Below are 19969 nucleotides of genomic sequence, written 5' to 3'. Positions count from 1 at the left end.
CTCTTCCAACTTCCTTCCTTATCCTTCCCAAATGCAAGTTTGAGCTTCACATCTAATGATCATTTTCAATAGGACATTAAAACTCTTTAAATCTTCTGCTCCTTCCTTCTCTCATCCCCATCTACAATAGTACAGGAAATATACGCCTGGAATGCACTAATAAAAAACTCTGCACCTGCTGCCCAGCTAAAATTTGATATAATGACTAGTTCCTCAGACTGGCCTCCATTTTCCTCATTGCATCCTACAGTAATACCAAAGATAGAACATTAGGCAGAAAATACAGCTAAATCATGTTAACTATATCCACTAACTAGCTCTACAAAGGTATATGTCTATTGTCTTAAGAGAGTTAGCTTTATCAGCCACAGTTTGTTATCCAATGTTTTCAACAACTCTTTGTCCTATACATGCATAGCAGACTAAAATAATGGCACTACAGCCAACAAAGAGACAACACACTGAGTAACCTAATTATTCCCTTTGGTATGGTGCCCGTTGATTTATTAGCTCAAATTTCCAACACCCAGCAGAGTTCCACATACTTCCTATGCTTTTTAAGTGGAAAATGAGCATTCTAGAAATGCTGGTTACAAGTGCTGGAGGGTCTGCACAACATTCAGAGAACCCAAATAAATGAGGAAATTCAAAATCTGGTTGTACGCCATCTACTTTATAGCCCTGATAATCACAGAGTTTTCTGAACAGACCAAATTCATAAGGGAGAGAGACCATGGGAACGCAGCTGAGGAAAATGACACAGCAGCTGAGCTTATCCCCTGCTTGGATCCTACAGTAAATACTACTGTAAGATCCTCCGAGGCCTTCAGACCAAGTAAGTGCCCTCAAGGTATACTACATCCAGGGTTTTTAAATAGGAGGATCAGCTGATTGATAAACTGTGCAACCAAAATCTGAACATTAATGAACAAAGCTTTTCTAAAATTAAAGCAAGCTGAACATTTGTGTGTGAGACATATGTACTGTGACAAAGGAATGATAAACTGATGAGCACTTCCCTTCTTACCTTGGACCTTTCACTGCTCTTTTCTATCAAAAATAAAACCACAGTACAATGGCATCAGAAGGCATCAAATGTGATTCTAAGAGACAAATACAGACAGACCTGACCTCTACTAAGACCTTTGTTTGCCCTGTACAATTTCTGATGCCATCCAGATTCCACAGTAACATCTTAATCATCGACTGGTGACAAAACTGCAAGGACAGACTGGACAGAAACTCAAACTTAGACCTTGTCTTTCAGGAGGAATACATTACTAATCAAATTATCCAGACAAAACTAATAAACTGGCCTCACAGACTCAATTCTGCCATTGCTAATCTCCTGCTTTCCAATTTTAACAAACACCCTCCTGTATACCTTTTGGAATACCACTCCTGGTGAAATGGATATTGCAGAGAAATGGCTTAGCCACAGCTGGGTGATTTTTTTTTTCCAAAATGAAATGTTCACTCTTCGATGGCATGTTCACCAGTTTGATACATCCTGATGGATTTAAACCTTATACTGGACCAGCACCTGAACCGAGATATGTACAAGCTGAATGGATGCTGTGACGATGGCTCATGTCTGAATTGCTTAGTCATTATGAGCACTGCCCATGAAAAAATGGGTGCTAATTTTGAAACCTGTCCAATTTTGGACTGTCAAAACTACCCTCTAATTACGAAAGCGTGTACCAAAAAGAAACAAATATACAGGGCAGATAGTCCTGAGTTCTTGAGCACAACTAAATTGGAAAAACAATACAACATACTTTGGTTAATGTCATCATAATCAGTATATAGAAAGGTAACTGTTCTCAAAACTTTCTGTTCTGTGTTCTTCATTTATGCTATATAGCTGCTCTTTATCTGCTTTTAGATTCTAGTAGTTATTTGGATATTTATGAAACAGTTAATACCTATGATTCATTAGAATGGAGAATTATTTAAGGAGAATTATTATTTTCTACAACGTAAGTAGGTTTTTTTTTTTTCAATACTAAGATGTTCAGATAATTCATAGACTTTGCTGTTTACCTATTTGCTCCATTATTCTTCTTGGAGCCGTACATCAGAAGACAAAACACAATACATTTTAAGTCTATGTGGTGAAAATATCTTTCCAGTGAATATCAATTCACCATAAAGAACAAGGAAAATTTATTTCCAAACTATCTGCTATATAGTTCCACCTTTGCTAAGTTCCTATTGGCCTTGTTAGCATGTTTTAGTTCAGTGCAAATGGTAATTTTATCTTTCTTCAGAACTTACTCTTTGGTTATTTTGTTTTCTGTCTTTTAACAATTTGACACTCACATGAAATAAAATGAACTTCATTATGTCATTAGCCCTTAAGCCCATAATGTGAAACCCTCGTAAGTATTAAAATGACCATAACATCTAAAAAGCGTACTTGGGTTAAGTTGCAAAAGTGATTCATATACTTACCTTGGGCAGTACATCATAGCAAGTGCACTGAGATGCCCACTGGAAATACCAAGCAGCATGCTTGCTACCCAATACACCCAATCATTATGGATGAATACTGGAAACTGGCGAATTCTATTCTGAGGTTCGTACTTGCACACCATAAAGAATGGAATAAATAAAACTCTCAGTACCACAGGAAAAATTAAATGCTTAGGCTTGGGCTGAAACAAAAATTGAAAACATTGTTACCAATGATGTAGGACTAACAATTAAAAAGTAATCTCAACAGACTCAGAAGTGAACAGTAATGTGACAAGTAATGTAACAATAACAACAGTAAATGATTGCAACTGTGGCGACACAGTAACATGACACAGCACAGTATGGTCCAAATAGTAAAGTAGAAAGCTTTCAAAATAAATAAAAAATGATCGAATGGAATTATGGTGAATGAAGGACAATATAACAGCTTTTATACATATATTTAATCAAAAACTTACTCAAGTATAGTAATGTGTGAAGTGCTTTGCATTAAAAAAAATTTGGTGCACTAGTGAAGTAGAAAACTTAAAATAAGGAAATATATAAATAAATATTAGGAAGTGAAATTATCGTGAATGAAGGACAATATATCATCACTTATACCTTCACTTAATAAAAACTTTCTTAAATATCAATATAATAGAGGGAAACATTCCACGTAGGGAAAATATATCTAAAAACAAAGAAGCTGTAACTTACCAAACGAAAGCGTTGGTATGTTGATAGAGACAATATAAACAATAAAAAACACACAAACACACACACAAATTTCAAGCTTTTGCAACCCAAGGTTGCTTCATCAGGAAAGAGGGAAGGAGAGGGAAAGACAAAAGGATGTGGGTTTTAAGGGAGAGGGTAAGGAGTCATTCCAATCCAGGGAGTGGAAAGACTTACCTTAGGGGGAAAAAAGGACAGGTATACACTCTCTCTCTCTCTCTCTCTCTCTCTCTCTCTCTCACACACACACACACACACACACACACACACACACACACACACAAACACACATCCATCCCCACATATACACACACAGGCAGACACATGTAAATGCAAAGAGGTTGGGCAGAGGCGGAAGTACAGAGGCAAAGATGTTGTTGAATGACAGGTGAGGTACGAGCGGCAGCAACTTGAAACTAGCGGAGGTTGAGGCCTGGTGGGTAACAGGAAGAGAGAATATATTGAAGGGCAAGTTCCCACCTCCAGAGTTCTGATAGATTGGTGTCAGTGGGAAGTATCCAGATAACCCGGACGGTGTAACACTGTGCCAAGATGTGCTGACCGTGCACCAAGGCATGTTTAGCCACAGGGTGATCCTCATTACCAACAAACACTGTCTGCCTGTGTCCGTTCATGCGAATGGACAGTTTGTTGCTGGTCATTCCCACATAGAATGCTTCATAGTGTAGGCAAGTCAGTTGGTAAATCACGTGGGTGGTTTCACACGTGGCTCTGCCTTTGATCGTGTACACCTTCCGGGTTACAGTACTGGAGTAGGTGGTAGTGGGAGGGTGTATGGGACAGGTCTTACACCGGGGGCAGTTACAAGGGTAGGAGCCAGAGGATAGGGAAGGTGATTTGGGGATTTCATAGGGATGAACCAAGAGGTTACGAACGTTAGGTGGATGGCGGAAAGACACTCTTGGTGGAGTAGGGAGGATTTAATGAAGAATGGATCTCATTTCAGGGCAGGATTTGAGGAAGTCATATCCCTGCTGGAGAGCCACATTCAGAGTCTGATCCAGTCCCAGAAAGTATCCTGTCACAAGTGGGGCACTTTTGGGGTTCTTCTGTGGAAGGCTCTGGGTTTGAGGGGATGAGGAAGTGGCTCTAGTTATTTGCTTCTGTACCAGGTCAGGAGGGTAGTTGCGGGAAGCGAAAGCTGTTTTTAGGTTATTGGTGTAATGGTTCAGGAATTCAGGACTGGCGCAGATTCGTTTGCCACGAAGACCTAAGCTGTAGGGAAGTTTCGTAACCTGCTTCACTGGTAGAGGTGCTGCCATTTGAACTGCAATCACGGGCACTGATTCTCTTCTGCTGATCAAGTGTCTGCCGATCGTCACAGAAGTATCCTTCTGGCAGCTGTTATAAAGCACTAAGAGCTGTGTCCAAGTCCTCACCCCAAATCCTGTCCTAGTTCACTGTACTGGCCTCTGGCATCTTTGATCTGAGCCGCATCCCCAGTCTTCACTCTGTGCCTTGTTCAAGATCTTTGTTCTAGCTGTCAATGCCTTTGCTCCAAATCTCCTAGCTGGCATTCTGCACTACATCTGAATTCTCCACACTGACTGAACATCAGCCATACCTGTGGCCCATCTATGTGCAACTCACCGTTGCTCCCTCCTCCACTGTCTCCTAGTGCAACATCACTGACTTTCAACTGATCGGGAATTAGTGGTGGGTATTCAACCCCAAATGACTGATTTTTGGATTCAGTTTGAGTTAAGTTCATTTATTTCTTGCTACCTGGAGTACATTATTTGGCATGGCTCCCTTGGCCATGACACAAAAATTCCAATATATGTTGTTTTGATGTTTGTGCGAGGATTTAAGGAGGAAATACAGAACGATATTTCTTAGTGAAACAGTTTTGGAAAATGGGGTTTAGTATTTTAGTCTTTTCTGTGTCATCCTCCATTTCGATGTCATTTTGGTCACAGAGTGTCTGGACCGATAGCTTCAATCCATTTACTGTTTTAACATAAGACAAAACTTAGTATTTCCTGTCAATTCAGAACACAGAATTTTACTTTTGAACTCTTAAAGCTTCATGTATGGCTCTCCTTACACTAATTTTAGTTTTTTTGAGTTTTGGCTGCCTTTCCTTAGGTTCCTATTTACCGTATTTACTCGAATCTAAGCCGCACTCGAATCTAAGCCGCACCTGAAAAATGAGATTCGAAATAAAGGAAAAAAAAATTCCCAAATCTAAGCCGCACCTGAAATTTGAGACTCGAAATTCAAGGGGAGAGGAAAGTTTTAGGCTGCACCTCCAAATCGAAACAAAGTTGGTCCATTGTAATATGAGACACAATTTAGGTCGAATGAATGACGATACAGCTACAGTAGTTTGGTTCGAGTCGAAAGCTTAGCAGTTAAGCTTTACCAGGTAGCCATTGCTATGCGTCAGGCGCTCCATCCGTATTTATACGGATACCCTTCCTTTTTCACGTGCTTCGTCTGGTTTGAATCGATTGCTTATTTTGCTTTGATCTGATAAGTGTCGTTTCCTATGTTATAGGTGTTTACGTCAGTCACTCTACGCTGAAAATGCATTACTATACTGTGTCATGCATTGTTTGACGCATTCGATAGTGCGTGTTTACGGCCTGTCGCTGCTCGCGGCATGGCTTGCTTTTGTGCGCGCTACCGCCGCCTACAATTAAAAAAAGAGAGGAATCGTCTCATTAGCGAAACAATGGCAAGAGACTGCTATTTGTTGTTACTTACACTGCTGCTTTCTTTGATAATGATCAACAAGAACCAAATAATAGACTGCGTATGATAGAACATGTTCTGAACGAGAGTTTGGCGAAAATTTTTCTCCATTTGAAACTCTTTGCGGCTGCTTCTTTAGTACATCAAATTCTGCACAGAAATTAGTCATCTTAGATTTAAAAATCTAGTCAGTTGCCGTGCTTCATTTCTGACTGTATCACTATTAGGCATAAGAGTAATACGAATATAAACATGATACGATACGTATATTCTTCCGCGTTTGCTGTTGTCTCACTCTAGTTTCGTAGTTTATTTGGCAGACAGGATTTAAATGAGATAGAAGCAAACACGAAAGAATACATTGCAAAATGTTTATATTCGTATTATTCTTATGGTGAAGAGAATACTGCATGTGATTCACATTTCATCAGGTTCCTATTAGCATCCATCTCTTCTCACAGGTAGGAAAAAATTCAGAACGTAGAGTTGGCCATATTGACAAAAATCCCAGTATTACCAGTCGGATTTTCGTAGTACATTGAAATTCGAAGATGAACAATACGGAATTTGTATTTACTTCGTTGGATAATGTATGAAAAAGCAGTGGTCGAAACTCGAGTGGAGAAAAAAAACTCTTCTACCAATTTTTTTTTCAATTTTATTTACTGACGCAGAGGTTTTGGCGCCAGTATTTATCTTTGTGCGTACAAAGGATGCCTATATATTCGACGGCAGAAATTAGTTGTGGCGGCACCTATCAACATTTTTCAGAACTTCCGCTTGATTTGCACTCGATTCTAAGCCGCAAGCGGTTTTTTGGATTACAAAAAACGGAAAAAAAGTGCGGCTTCGATTCGAGTAAAGACGGTACTATTCAAGTGATGCTGGAACAGACTTATGATCACTGAGGTTTTGGCTACATTTAAGTTTGCATTGAACCTCTTTTTGGTACTGTAGCAACTTTCTAACATGACTGTTGAATCACAGCATGTCTTTCCCAATCTTCACAAGTTTCCTTGACACATACCTGTGTAAAGCGTATTGTACAACTCTTGAACATTGTCCACTGATGTTCAATATTGTCAGTGCTGGAGATAAATTTTCAAACTGACTGCTCAGGTAATATGAAACCAGTTTCTTGTTGCTCGGCTAAGCAGGAATATCTTTCTACCTTTCTTTATATTCCTAGTTACAGTTGTATTCAACTGATGCTACAACAGACTTACGATCATTGATTCCCCGTTCTAAGCTGAGTCAAAATGTTTGGGCCTGTTAGTGACCAGGAAATCTAATATGTTGGCTTGGTAAGTCAGTTCTCTGATAAGCTGCTTAAGGTAATATTCAGATAAGGTATTGACAACAAGGTCACATGTTTCCTTACTATTTGCCTTAATTTTATAGTGTAAATGAGGATATAATCACTCTAAATAGCACAAATTTGCTGCTGCTTGTGGAACTGTTCTATGTTCCACAGACCATAAGTACAGTATATAGCTGTAAATAAAACTATCAAATATTTTTCTGTATTTCACATTAATGTCCAGTAAAAAATGATCAGTGCAACAAAGGATACAAGGCAACGATGCATGGTATAAATGCAAACATAACCTCGAATGAGATGGCAGGTAACTCCACTGAGACAGAAAGGAAGTAAAAGAGCCGATGTAGGCCTACTGCTAGTTTCCTAAAGCTCACTCTACGGTATAACTAGAGATTGATAAATGAGTTTTGTTCCTTACAGACTTGATTGCAACAATGGATGGATATTTACTTTATCCAAAATCATACCGAATAAATCTGTAACCCAACAAATTATCTATGCTAACTGCTGTTATCTTGAAGCAGTTACCAGAGATGATCTGATGATTACAGGTGTACATGGTTATGGACACAGAGCTGAAAATGCCTAAACATTAAAAGTATTTGTTATGTTCAATATGTGAATACATTTGGTACACAATTCAGAAAAGATTGCAGTGAGTCCCCATTCGAAACATAATGACAACCTCAATGAGCTAAAAGAGTCACATGAATAGTGCCCCCCCCCCCCCTCCCCCCACACACACACACAAACTGATTTTTGTCACACGGAGAAAAATGAAGAAGCTGTAACAGCAATAGATGCAGGCAAATTCCTGGCAGAAAAATAATTGAAGGCTAGCTGACATTGCTTGGGTGAAAGTTAATTTACTAATTGGTTCACACACTGATAACATTGTGGCATCAACAGTCACATAAAATAGGACAAGACAGCTCAGGGACTGTTATTACCTCTACCTATCTACACTATATTTACCTGCAGGGTCTGTGAATCAAAGCCAATATTGCCTAAAATTACAGCAAGGAAAATATGAAAATATGGATAATGTAGCTTCAAGTAAAAAGGCTTTGATACCTGTAACCCGACCACTGTGTTATGTGAATGTCAGTTGTGGAGAGATATGAGATGTCCAAGACAGCAGGTAAAAGTGTAAGGAACTTCAGAATAAAAATAGGACATTACCAACTCCCTAAAAGTCCCACAGTGCAGTCAAAATAAAACCATACCTTAATATTTCCTGAAAGTGTCCAAAGTGCTGTCAGAGAACTACATGATGGGTCACTAGTGAAAGTGTTTTCTTCACAGACAATGGCTGCAATGCAATACCTTACTGATCACTTCCTGCTTTCTTTGAAGTGGGATATTTGAAAGTCACATTCAGGATCTTTTAGTGTCACAAGACTGAATGGCATAATCACAACTAATGCCAATTTAGGTACACTTTGTAATTCAGTTATGGTAAAGTTGACACACATACTTTTTACTGCATTGTTATGTTTAATTTTGATTTCACAAGGATTGATTCTAGTTGGTGGCCATTCCACATAAAACGTTGTATAGAAGTTAGAGCATAACTAGATGTGACACAAACAACTGCTTTCACAGGTGGCACTGCTACTGATAAGCAAAGCCTGTGACAGAATTGAAGAGGGATGTGGAGGGTTAGTGCACAGACAGGTCTTGCAACTGCATCTTCACAGGGATGTGACACATGTGGCAAGAAGGTGGACGTAAGTTCAGTGCAAGCAGGGACTGGGGAGTTACATACATTGGGCAGACTGCAGAATACAGCTTTGGGAGGGATGGGAAGTATTGTGGGTAGGATGTTCGTCACTTCATTCTGGTGAAAGGCGTGGTTAAGTTACTCCAGTCCATGACAATATGGGTTCCTCATATGCCACTGGTTCCTAAGGAACGTAAGAGGGTTAGGGACACCTGTGGACATGGCCCAGGAATGTTTCCGGACTATGTTTGAGGAGTAATGCCAGTCTGTAAACAGCTTCAGCAGTAAGATGTGTTGATCCACCTTCATGTTTGACTCTACATACTTCTCATGAGGGTAAAATTGTTGGGGCACACATAATCACTGTACGCATATATACATGACGTTACAACCATCGCAAAACTACTAGGGGGATCTAAAGCTATGGCACCTAGAGGCCTGATAGGATATACAGTCAATGGAAAAAAATTAAATTTATTAAAAAGAAGATAACTCACTCATCAACAGGAACACAAAAAAGAATGAGAACTTCACTAGCTTTTGGATAAATCCTTTCATAAGCTACATCTCTCAGTCATCCTGTTGCATTACGATCCCTTGGATCAGGGCATTGTAACAATTTGGTGTCAGAAAGTGTTCGTCTGTGTCCGACACTACAATTTGGTGAGAGAGTTGGTTTTGGGCGAGTGGTGAGTGAGGCAGTGGCACATGAAGTGGGTTTGGTGGTATCAGCTGAGCACAGGTGAGTCTAGTTTTATTTCTATTTTTGGTGTTTGCTCTCCGTGTCAGAGTTATTTATCTGAGCTAAGGCATGCCATGTACCAGAGCTGAAGCAGCAAACTGTTCTGTGTAGAGGCAAATTGCTCATCTGGCTAGTAGCTGTACTGAGTGTAGGTGATCAATGACTCACTAGAAGAATTACTTTGTTGTTAGATTTTTGTGTATCTGTGCTTTTTTTGTGTGCGTTTTTCTTTTTCTTTTCCTTTTTAAAAAAAAAAAAATGCGTTAAGGTAGACTAGAGTATGCAAAATGGTGGAAAAACAGGCTACCACTATGCAGATCCAGTTGCCACTTTAACTCAGCGAGTGCATACGTTAACATAGGAATTGGAGCACAAGAGGTAGAGAAATTTCATACTTAATTGTAAGTTAGAGGATGGGAAAGCAAGTCAGGTTCAGCTGCAATTGGATGATGATGATGATGATGATGATGATGATGACGATGAAAATAAATCTGGATTGAGAATGCCTTCTGCCTCATCTGACCCCACAGTGGTCACATTAATTAATCTCTTTTTAGGCAATGCAACGGAGGATGTGAAAATTTTTATTAAGGATATTAGGTATGCTGTATGTACTGTAGGACCTCGAGTAAAGCACATATGTTTTGAGAGTGAGCTGCCGTACTGTGCCAGTAGTACAAGTACTTTGTCAATGTAGTGCAACAAGTCTGTGGAGACATTCTCGTATAGAATCTACAAACTGAATCAGGGTGTATACACAGACAAGGAAAAAAATTTCCGGATTTCCTGGTAAAAAATATACTTTTTCCTGGGTGAAAATACACTTTTCTCATGTTAAGTGACAATATACTTTCCCACAGAACTCTAAAACTTATCAATCCTTTGAATGGTTAACACTTTATACACAGTGTGGATCTTCCCGCCATCACTTTAGAAAATGAAACCCAGAAAAAAAACACTGGAAAGATCTCTAATGAGTAGCAACATGTACACTGTGTATTTTCATATTACGATAAGCTGCATATTTTCATAATTATGAAATGATAAATACACATTCCACCAAACAAAGCATGTTAGTTTCCAAAACATTGAAATTGGGATTACGATGCCCTTCTGTAAGCTAATCACAGTTCATATCAGGAAATCTGGCCAACAGATGACAGCAGATATTCACAGCATAGGACACGTGATGTCAGCAAACAGCAACACCATTGTTAAGTAGTGTTAACACAAATAGGAAAAGTTAATGATTTAAATTAATATAAATAGTGTAGCTACAAGAAAAGCTAAACTTTCACATAAATATTGATTTCGAAGATTAATAAGCTACAAGAGAAGCTGAGCTTTCACATGTAAATTGGTCTTTTTATGTGTGTGTAACTCTTTAAGGTACATAACACAAATGTGCCAGTAAAATTTAAAATAATGACATAAATGTCTAGTCTTCTGTGCTAGAAATTCTTTTCAGTGACCGGTCCTCAAAGTGTTAAGTTTTAAACAAGTGTCAAACACTCTGTGATTTAAGAAATTCATCAAATTCTCACATGTAACAGAATTCATCTTACGTAAAAGGCAATTCACCTTGAAATTAGTGCTTTTCAAACTACCATTCGCAATATCTTCCCGAGATCTGTTAGAAATGGGTTCGTTGCAGCAGTTGCCAGAAAGCGCCAGAAAAAAGGCTTCACTGCGCGTGCACAGCTATGATGGCGTATGTAGCCCATATGTTCATACATATAAAGCATTGAGAGATCTTACATCATAAAAGAAATAGGACATCATCAGAGGATACCCCAAGAGCATCAGAATTTTGTAAAACATACTTCAATGTACAACTCAACTTGAAGTGCACATTCATATGTCCAGATACACAATGAAGTAGACCTCAACCTGGTGTGGTTTTTGGGATGTACATTTTCTTCGAATACCAGTACTGTACTACCTCACGTTTGGTTCTTTATTATGACATAATGCCATATGTGCCAGAATATGAAAATATGCACTTAAAATTCAGCAAGCAGCTGAAGTTAGCCAATGGTGTGGAATGAAACATTTTGTTTCAAATACATTGACTGTCTCAGCAAAAAAGATTAATAAAAACCAAATTTCTTTGGAAAACTGATGAAAATAACTTCATTGTTCTGCAAGGCAATTATTGCTTGCCTGCCAAAAACGTGGAAATAAAATATAATCAGAAAACAAACTAATAATATATTCCAGCCTACCGTAATTACGTGAATGTATTTTAATTGACATGATAGCTTCCGGCCACAGAAATCCATTTTGTTTTCATTTGATGAGGGAGCTGTGAACTAAAGGGAAACAGCAAAATCACTAAACGTAAACACGGATCACGTGGAGAGTGTGCTCCCTGCCGCCGTTGGATAAGCAGCTGCAGCAGCAAGTCGTATACTCCTAGCTCACTCATTTGTTACATAGTTTAATTCTTAATTTCTTTGCGTGTTTTTGGTACTTGCATTGTTTAATTCATAAATTTCGGGCGTATTATAGTATTTGAGAGTTGTAGCATCGCGTTTTAGTACCTGAATAGTGTAAATTCGCGTAGTCGTCTGTCAACTGTTTTTGTTTTGAACGGCCAGTGTCGGTTGGTCACAGTCAGTGTGCTCCCTGCCGCCGTTGGATAAGCAGCTGCAGCAGCAAGTCGTATACTCCTAGCTCACTCATTTGTTACATAGTTTAATTCTTAATTTCTTTGCGTGTTTTTGGTACTTGCATTGTTTAATTCATAAATTTCGGGCGTATTATAGTATTTGAGAGTTGTAGCATCGCGTTTTAGTACCTGAATAGTGTAAATTCGCGTAGTCGTCTGTCAACTGTTTTTGTTTTGAACGGCCAGTGTCGGTTGGTCACAGTCAGTGTGCTCCCTGCCGCCGTTGGATAAGCAGCTGCAGCAGCAAGTCGTATACTCCTAGCTCACTCATTTGTTACATAGTTTAATTCTTAATTTCTTTGCGTGTTTTTGGTACTTGCATTGTTTAATTCATAAATTTCGGGCGTATTATAGTATTTGAGAGTTATAGCATCACGTTTTAGTACTCGAATAGTGTTAAATCGCGTAGTCTCCTTCCGCCGCCGAGCAGTGTGTCAGCAGTGCACAAGTGGCAGCATTACTGCATTTACTAGGCAATCTTGTATTTTAATAACCGCTTCAATTTTGTGTCGTTTTGTTTGCGCTCTCTGTAGATTAGTTCAGACGTTCTTTGCACAGTTTTTAGCATGGATAGGGACTGCAACTGCTGTGTTCGGATGCAGGCTGAGTTGGCATCCCTTCGCTCCCAGCTTCAGGCAGTGTTGGCTTCGGTCACACAGCTTGAGGCTGTTGCCAATGGGCATCACTGTGGGGGTCCGGATGGGGGTTTGTCGGGGACGGCCAGCTCGTCCCACGCATCCCCCGATCGGACTACGACTGTGGTTGCCCGGGATACTGCCCACATTGAGGCTGATCCCTCACCTGTGGTAGAGTGGGAGGTCGTCTCAAGGTGTGGCAGGGGGCGAAAGACATTCCGGAGGGCTGAACGGAAGGCCTCTCCAGTTTGTCTGACGAACCGGTTTCAGGCTCTGTCTCAGGCTGATACTGATCTTCAGCCTGACATGGCTGCTTGTCCTGTTCCAGAGGTTGCCCCTCAGTCTGCAAGATCCGGGCAGTCGCAGAGGGTGGGCTTACTGGTAGTTGGGAGCTCCAACGTCAGGCGCGTAATGGGGCCCCTTAGGGATATGGCAGCAAGGGAGGGGAAGAAAACCAAAGTGCACTCCGTGTGCATACCGGGGGGAGTCATTCCAGATGTGGAAAGGGTCCTTCCGGATGCCATGAAGGGTACAGGGTGCACCCATCTGCAGGTGGTCGCTCATGTCGGCACCAATGATGTGTGTCGCTATGGTTCGGAGGAAATCCTCTCTGGCTTCCGGCGGCTATCTGATTTGGTGAAGACTGCCAGTCTCGCTAGCGGGATGAAAGCAGAGCTCACCATCTGCAGCATCGTCGACAGGACTGACTGCGGACCTTTGGTACAGAGCCGAGTGGAGGGTCTGAATCAGAGGTTGAGACGGTTCTGCGACCATGTGGGCTGCAGATTCCTCGACTTGCGCCATAGGGTGGTGGGGTTTCGGGTTCCGCTGGATAGGTCAGGAGTCCACTACACGCAACAAGCGGCTACACGGGTAGCAGGGGTTGTGCGGCGTGGGCTGGGCGGTTTTTTAGGTTAGATGGCCTCGGGCAAGTGCAGAAAGGGCAACAGCCTCAACGGGTGCGGGGCAAAGTCAGGACATGCGGGGACCAAGCAGCAATCGGTATTGTAATTGTAAACTGTCGAAGCTGCGTTGGTAAAGTACCGGAACTTCAAGCGCTGATAGAAAGCACCGAAGCTGAAATCGTTATAGGTACAGAAAGCTGGCTGAAGCCAGAGATAAATTCTGCCGAAATTTTTACAAAGGCACAGACGGTGTTTAGAAAGGATAGATTGCATGCAACCGGTGGCGGAGTGTTCGTCGCTGTTAGTAGTAGTTTATCCTGTAGTGAAGTAGAAGTGGATAGTTCCTGTGAATTATTATGGGTGGAGGTTACACTCAACAACCGAGCAAGGTTAATAATTGGCTCCTTTTACCGACCCCCCGACTCAGCAGCATTAGTGGCAGAACAACTGAGAGAAAATTTGGAATACATTTCACATAAATTTTCTCAGCATGTTATGGTCTTAGGTGGAGATTTCAATTTACCAGATATAGACTGGGACACTCAGATGTTTAGGACGGGTGGTAGGGACAGAGCATCGAGTGACATTATACTGAGTGCACTATCCGAAAATTACCTCGAGCAATTAAACAGAGAACCGACTCGTGGAGATAACATCTTGGACCTACTGATAACAAACAGACCCGAACTTTTCGACTCTGTAAGTGCAGAACAGGGAATCAGTGATCATAAGGCCGTTGCAGCATCCCTGAATATGGAAGTTAATAGGAATATAAAAAAAGGGAGGAAGGTTTATCTGTTTAGCAAGAGTAATAGAAGGCAGATTTCAGACTACCTAACAGATCAAAACGAAAATTTCTGTTCCGACACTGACAATGTTGAGTGTTTATGGAAAAAGTTCAAGGCAATCGTTAAATGTGTTTTAGACAGGTACGTGCCGAGCAAAACTGTGAGGGACGGGAAAAACCCACCGTGGTACAACAACAAAGTTAGGAAACTACTGCGAAAGCAAAGAGAGCTTCACTCCAAGTTTAAACGCAGCCAAAACCTCTCAGACAAACAGAAGCTAAACGATGTCAAAGTTAGCGTAAGGAGGGCTATGCGTGAAGCGTTCAGTGAATTCGAAAGTAAAATACTAGGTACCGACTTGACAGAAAATCCTAGGAAGTTCTGGTCTTACGTTAAATCAGTAAGTGGCTCGAAACATCATGTCCAGACACTCTGGGATGATGATGGCATTGAAACAGAGGATGACAAGCGTAAAGCTGAAATACTAAACACCTTTTTCCAAAGCTGTTTCACAGAGGAAGACCGCACTGCAGTTCCTTCTCTAAATCCTCGCACCAACGAAAAAATGGCTGACATTGAAATAAGTGTCCAAGGAATAGAAAAGCAACTGGAATCACTCAACAGAGGAAAGTCCACTGGACCTGACGGGATACCAATTCGATTCTACACAGAGTACGCGAAAGAACTTGCCCCCCTTCTAACAGCCGTGTACCGCAAGTCTCTAGAGGAACAGAAGGTTCCAAATGATTGGAAAAGAGCACAGGTAGTCCCAGTCTTCAAGAAGGGTCGTCGAGCAGATGCGCAAAACTATAGACCTATCTCTCTGACGTCGATCTGTTGTAGAATTTTAGAACATATCTTTTGCTCGAGTATCATGTCGTTTTTGGAAACTCAGAATCTACTATGTAGGAATCAACATGGATTCCGGAAACAGCGATCGTGTGAAACCCAACTCGCATTATTTGTTCATGAAACCCAGAAAATATTAGATACAGGCTCCCAGGTAGATGCCATTTTCCTTGACTTCCGGAAGGCGTTCGATACAGTTCCGCACTGTCGTCTGATAAACAAAGTAAGAGCCTACGGAATATCAGACCAGCTGTGTGGCTGGATTGAAGAGTTTTTAGCAAACAGAACACAGCATGTTGTTCTCAATGGAGAGACATCTACAGACGTTAAAGTAACCTCTGGCGTGCCACAGGGGAGTGTTATGGGACCATTGCTTTTCACAATATATATAAATGACCTAGTAGATAGTGTCGGAAGTTCCATGCGGCTTTTCGCGGATGATGCTGTAGTATACAGAGAAGTTGCAGCATTAGAAAATTGTAGCGAAATGCAGGAAGATCTGCAGCGGATAGGCACTTGGTGCAGGGAGTGGCAATTGACCCTTAACATAGACAAATGTAATGTATTGCGAATACATAGAAAGAAGGATCCTTTATTGTATGATTATATGATAGCGGAACAAACACTGGTAGCAGTTACTTCTGTAAAATATCTGGGAGTATGCGTGCGGAACGATTTGAAGTGGAATGATCATATAAAATTAATTGTTGGTAAGGCGGGTACCAGGTTGAGATTCATTGGGAGAGTCCTTAGAAAATGTAGTCCATCAACAAAGGAGGTGGCTTACAAAACACTCGTTCGACCTATACTTGAGTATTGCTCATCAGTGTGGGATCCGTACCAGATCGGGTTGACGGAGGAGATAGAGAAGATCCAAAGAAGAGCAGCGCGTTTCGTCACAGGGTTATTTGGTAACCGTGATAGCGTTACGGAGATGTTTAACAAACTCAAGTGGCAGACTCTGCAAGAGAGGCGCTCTGCATCGCGGTGTAGCTTGCTCGCCAGGTTTCGAGAGGGTGCGTTTCTGGATGAGGTATCGAATATATTGCTTCCCCCTACTTATACCTCCCGAGGAGATCACGAATGTAAAATTAGAGAGATTAGAGCGCGCACAGAGGCTTTCAGACAGTCGTTCTTCCCGCGAACCATACGCGACTGGAACAGGAAAGGGAGATAATGACAGTGGCACGTAAAGTGCCCTCCGCCACACACCGTTGGGTGGCTTGCGGAGTATAAATGTAGATGTAGATGTAGATGTAGACTATACCTGTCTGCACTACAGCTCAGACTGCTCTGTGCATGCACGAATCTGGCAGCTGGGACGCGCCAGATAAATTTTTTTGGTTAGCATCTGGCTCCAAGTAGCCAGAAGTGGGAGAAGATACTGCTCATATAGGACTGGACTGCTCATGCACATAAGCCCTCTGGCAACTGCTCAAATGAACCTAACATAAACTGTTGTGACATCACGCTCATGAGAAGCAGTCTGTTGTTTTTTGCTCTCGTTTATATTTTATTGCTGCAGTATTACTCTGCATTAGCGGAATACAGTAAGATTAAGTATCAGTTCTTACCAGTCAAAACTACAAAAAATTAACTAAAAACTAAAACAATCAAAAATTCCCAGAATTCTGAATAATTCCCGGGGTTTTCCCAGATTTACTGGTTGTCCTGGGGCATATACGTCCTGTGAATGCAAAGATATATGTACAGACCGAGAGTGCAGGAGCTAATACGCTGTTATTCCAAGAGGCAGAAAATAGAGCAGTGGATGTTTTTCTGCATGGTACACCAACAGAGATGTCACAGAGGGTACAAATGGAAAAGCCAAAAGAATTAGTGTCAGTTCTTAGGGCTGCAACACATGTAGAAAAGGTGGATATTATCAAAGCAAAAAGTGGATCACCAGGTGTTCAGTTCTGAAATCAGTTGTTATAGACGTGACTGGGAGGGACATACAAGGAAGCAATGTAGACAACAAGAGTGCTATGCATGTGGAGGAGTAGGAAAGGTGGGAAGCACATCCATGGGAACCAGCTGGTAAACGCAAACAGGAGTGCTTCAACTGTTGGAAGGTAGTTCTTATAGACTGTAACACTGCACAAATTAGTGCAGAGATGGAATGCTACCTAATGGGCTTGGTAAGTGTCAGGAAACAAAGGTTTTTGGTTGACATTGGGGCGCGTGTGTCCATTACTATTCTGAACCTCATGGGAAATAGGGGACTGGAGAGACCATGATATAGGTTACAAGGGGGTTAGTGATAATAGTGTGAAATAATTGGGTATAGCACTATTCGAGTTTTCAGTTGAGAAAAATTAGTTCAGGAAATATATGCAGGTATTGCCACGTGTAGGCGAGGGCTATTCAGTGGTTCTTGCACTACTTTCTCAACAAACATCATGCTAAGGTTGATATTTATGAATGTTTTCAGTACAGATTGAGCAGCAGCATAAAATACTGGTAGATACGGGAATGGAAGAGTGAGTTTCAGTGGATACTGATTTGCCAAGAGAAATATTGAGAAACATTATGTGTGACTGAACTCTTAAGAGTTGGATAGTTTACACTGTTTCATCTGCAGGAATTTGGCACGTGCGAATGAGATTATTGCAGAAAAAATGATTCTGGTTAGTGTGGATAACTTTCACAGAGGGTGCAATAATAATCACACTGGAAGTCTTGGAACCTGGATACGTCGAGTCTAGAGAAAAGCCACAAACAACTGCTGACGCGGAAGTGTTATGAGGGAAAGTGGGTCACCTGAAGGGTAATGATCGAATGGCTATGGAAAACTTGTCGAGGTTTAGTGATTTATTTTGTGCAGATGGAGGTTTCCCGGCAATCCAGTGACACAACGGCACATACCAAGAAGGGATAGTACACCAATTTATAAGAAGCCATACCCTATAGCAAGGCAACTGCAACCATTAGTAGAGCAGCGTAAGGGGCATGATGTGCTATGTAGTTTAAGGTCATGTAAGTAAGCTGTATGATGCAGAGTTGTTAGTTTTTATTCATATTGTTATTACTGATATTCTTTGTTTGTGTGTGTGTGTGTGTGTGTGTGTGTGTGTGTGTGTGTGTGTGCGCGCGCGCGCGCGTGTGCGTGCATTCTCAGAAGAAGGGAGGAGGTGAGACAGTAATTTTGTTCAACAATGCATAAGGATGAGGATGGTCCTGCTGTTGTTGAGTTTCACCAAGGGTGAGGCAGGGCTTGTAACAGCTGTTCAGTCTCTAGAATTTGGTGTGATGTTCTCAAGACAAACAGCTGTGTGGTTTACTAGTCATAAATGGATGCTAAAAGCAACAGTGAAGATCTGGGAGATTATAAATGAGGTACATAGGTAGAAGAAGTCTTTTAAGAATGGTATAAGGAGGCAAAGGGAAATAATTTGTTTAGATAGATAAAGGAGAGTACCAGGAGTTGCAGTTCACTTACAGTAAATTAAGGAAGCAGTTGTCACAGTTGATGGATGTGGTTCCGCAAGCTAGGAGCCAGTGGAAGAGAGGCTGAGTAAATGGAGGAGGAACATTGTTAAAGATGACATTCGCCACAGCAGTTGATGAGAAAGTGCAGGAGTTAAGTATCACAGTTGTTCAGGTTCAGCAGATAAGTTCTGTGAACGATGTCATGGAGTGGCATACAACACTGTTATCAAACTTAGAACAAAGGTTGTTGAATAACATGGGACTAGTACAGGAACTGGCAACAGAGCTAACTCGATGTGTTAGCGGGACGAGGGAAGTGCTGAATAGCAATTTGGAGGGAATACAGAAGCAACTGAGTGCACTGGACAAAAAACTGAATCCAGCACAGTTTGCTACGTGGAATAACAGACCAACTTGGGGTATTCATAATCGAACTGTGTCAAGCAGAAGAGCAGTTTTCCACATAGTTACAACACATAGCCAAAATGTTGCACTGTTCTTCCGTATAGTTAGGGTAGAGGCAGAAACAGATGTGGCCAGGATGCATATAGTGATCCGCGTACCTGTTGCGGGGAGAAACTTGGGAGTTTCAACGCTACATCATTCACCTGTATCCAGTGAAATGGGGGATATTGTGGATGTGGGCACAAGTGAGAACATGAGAAGTATTGCTGGCCTTGGACAACAGGCAGACTCATGGTAATGTCATGGGTAAAGTTGGAAAGGTGCGCACATGGGAAGGTTGTGATCCATCTGGGTGGCCATGTATGGACTGACAAGGAAACATTTGAGTGAGTTTGCTACTGGGGAAACTAAATGGGACAAGTTGTGAGAGCTTCTGACAGCCTAAACTTACTTTCAGAGGGTCAGTATACACTTGGTATAGTCAGTCTTCATGCTGGGAACTGTATGCTTGAATTGCTATGAAGGAGGAAGATCAGTAGAGTTGAGAAAACTCGAGCTTTGGGAAAGCAGAAAGATTATTAA

The 19969-nt window shown here is 41.3% G+C and overlaps 1 protein-coding gene across 4 annotated transcripts in view; it reads right to left on the bottom strand.

Annotated features, from left to right (window-relative positions):
- LOC126175734 (equilibrative nucleoside transporter 1) overlaps positions 1 to 19969 on the bottom strand; it is a 187488-nt gene that overhangs the window by 9852 nt on the left and 157667 nt on the right. For all 4 annotated transcript variants that reach the window (XM_049922684.1, XM_049922685.1, XM_049922682.1 and 1 more), the window contains exon 10: positions 2458 to 2660. In XM_049922684.1, coding sequence (XP_049778641.1) covers positions 2458 to 2660 — 203 coding nt within the window. The remainder of the gene's footprint in view (positions 1 to 2457; positions 2661 to 19969) is intronic.

This window comes from Schistocerca cancellata, chromosome 3, assembly GCF_023864275.1.
Source record: "Schistocerca cancellata isolate TAMUIC-IGC-003103 chromosome 3, iqSchCanc2.1, whole genome shotgun sequence".
Classification (NCBI taxonomy): Eukaryota; Metazoa; Arthropoda; class Insecta; order Orthoptera; family Acrididae; genus Schistocerca; species Schistocerca cancellata.
This window is presented reverse-complemented; position numbering and strand designations above follow the sequence as displayed.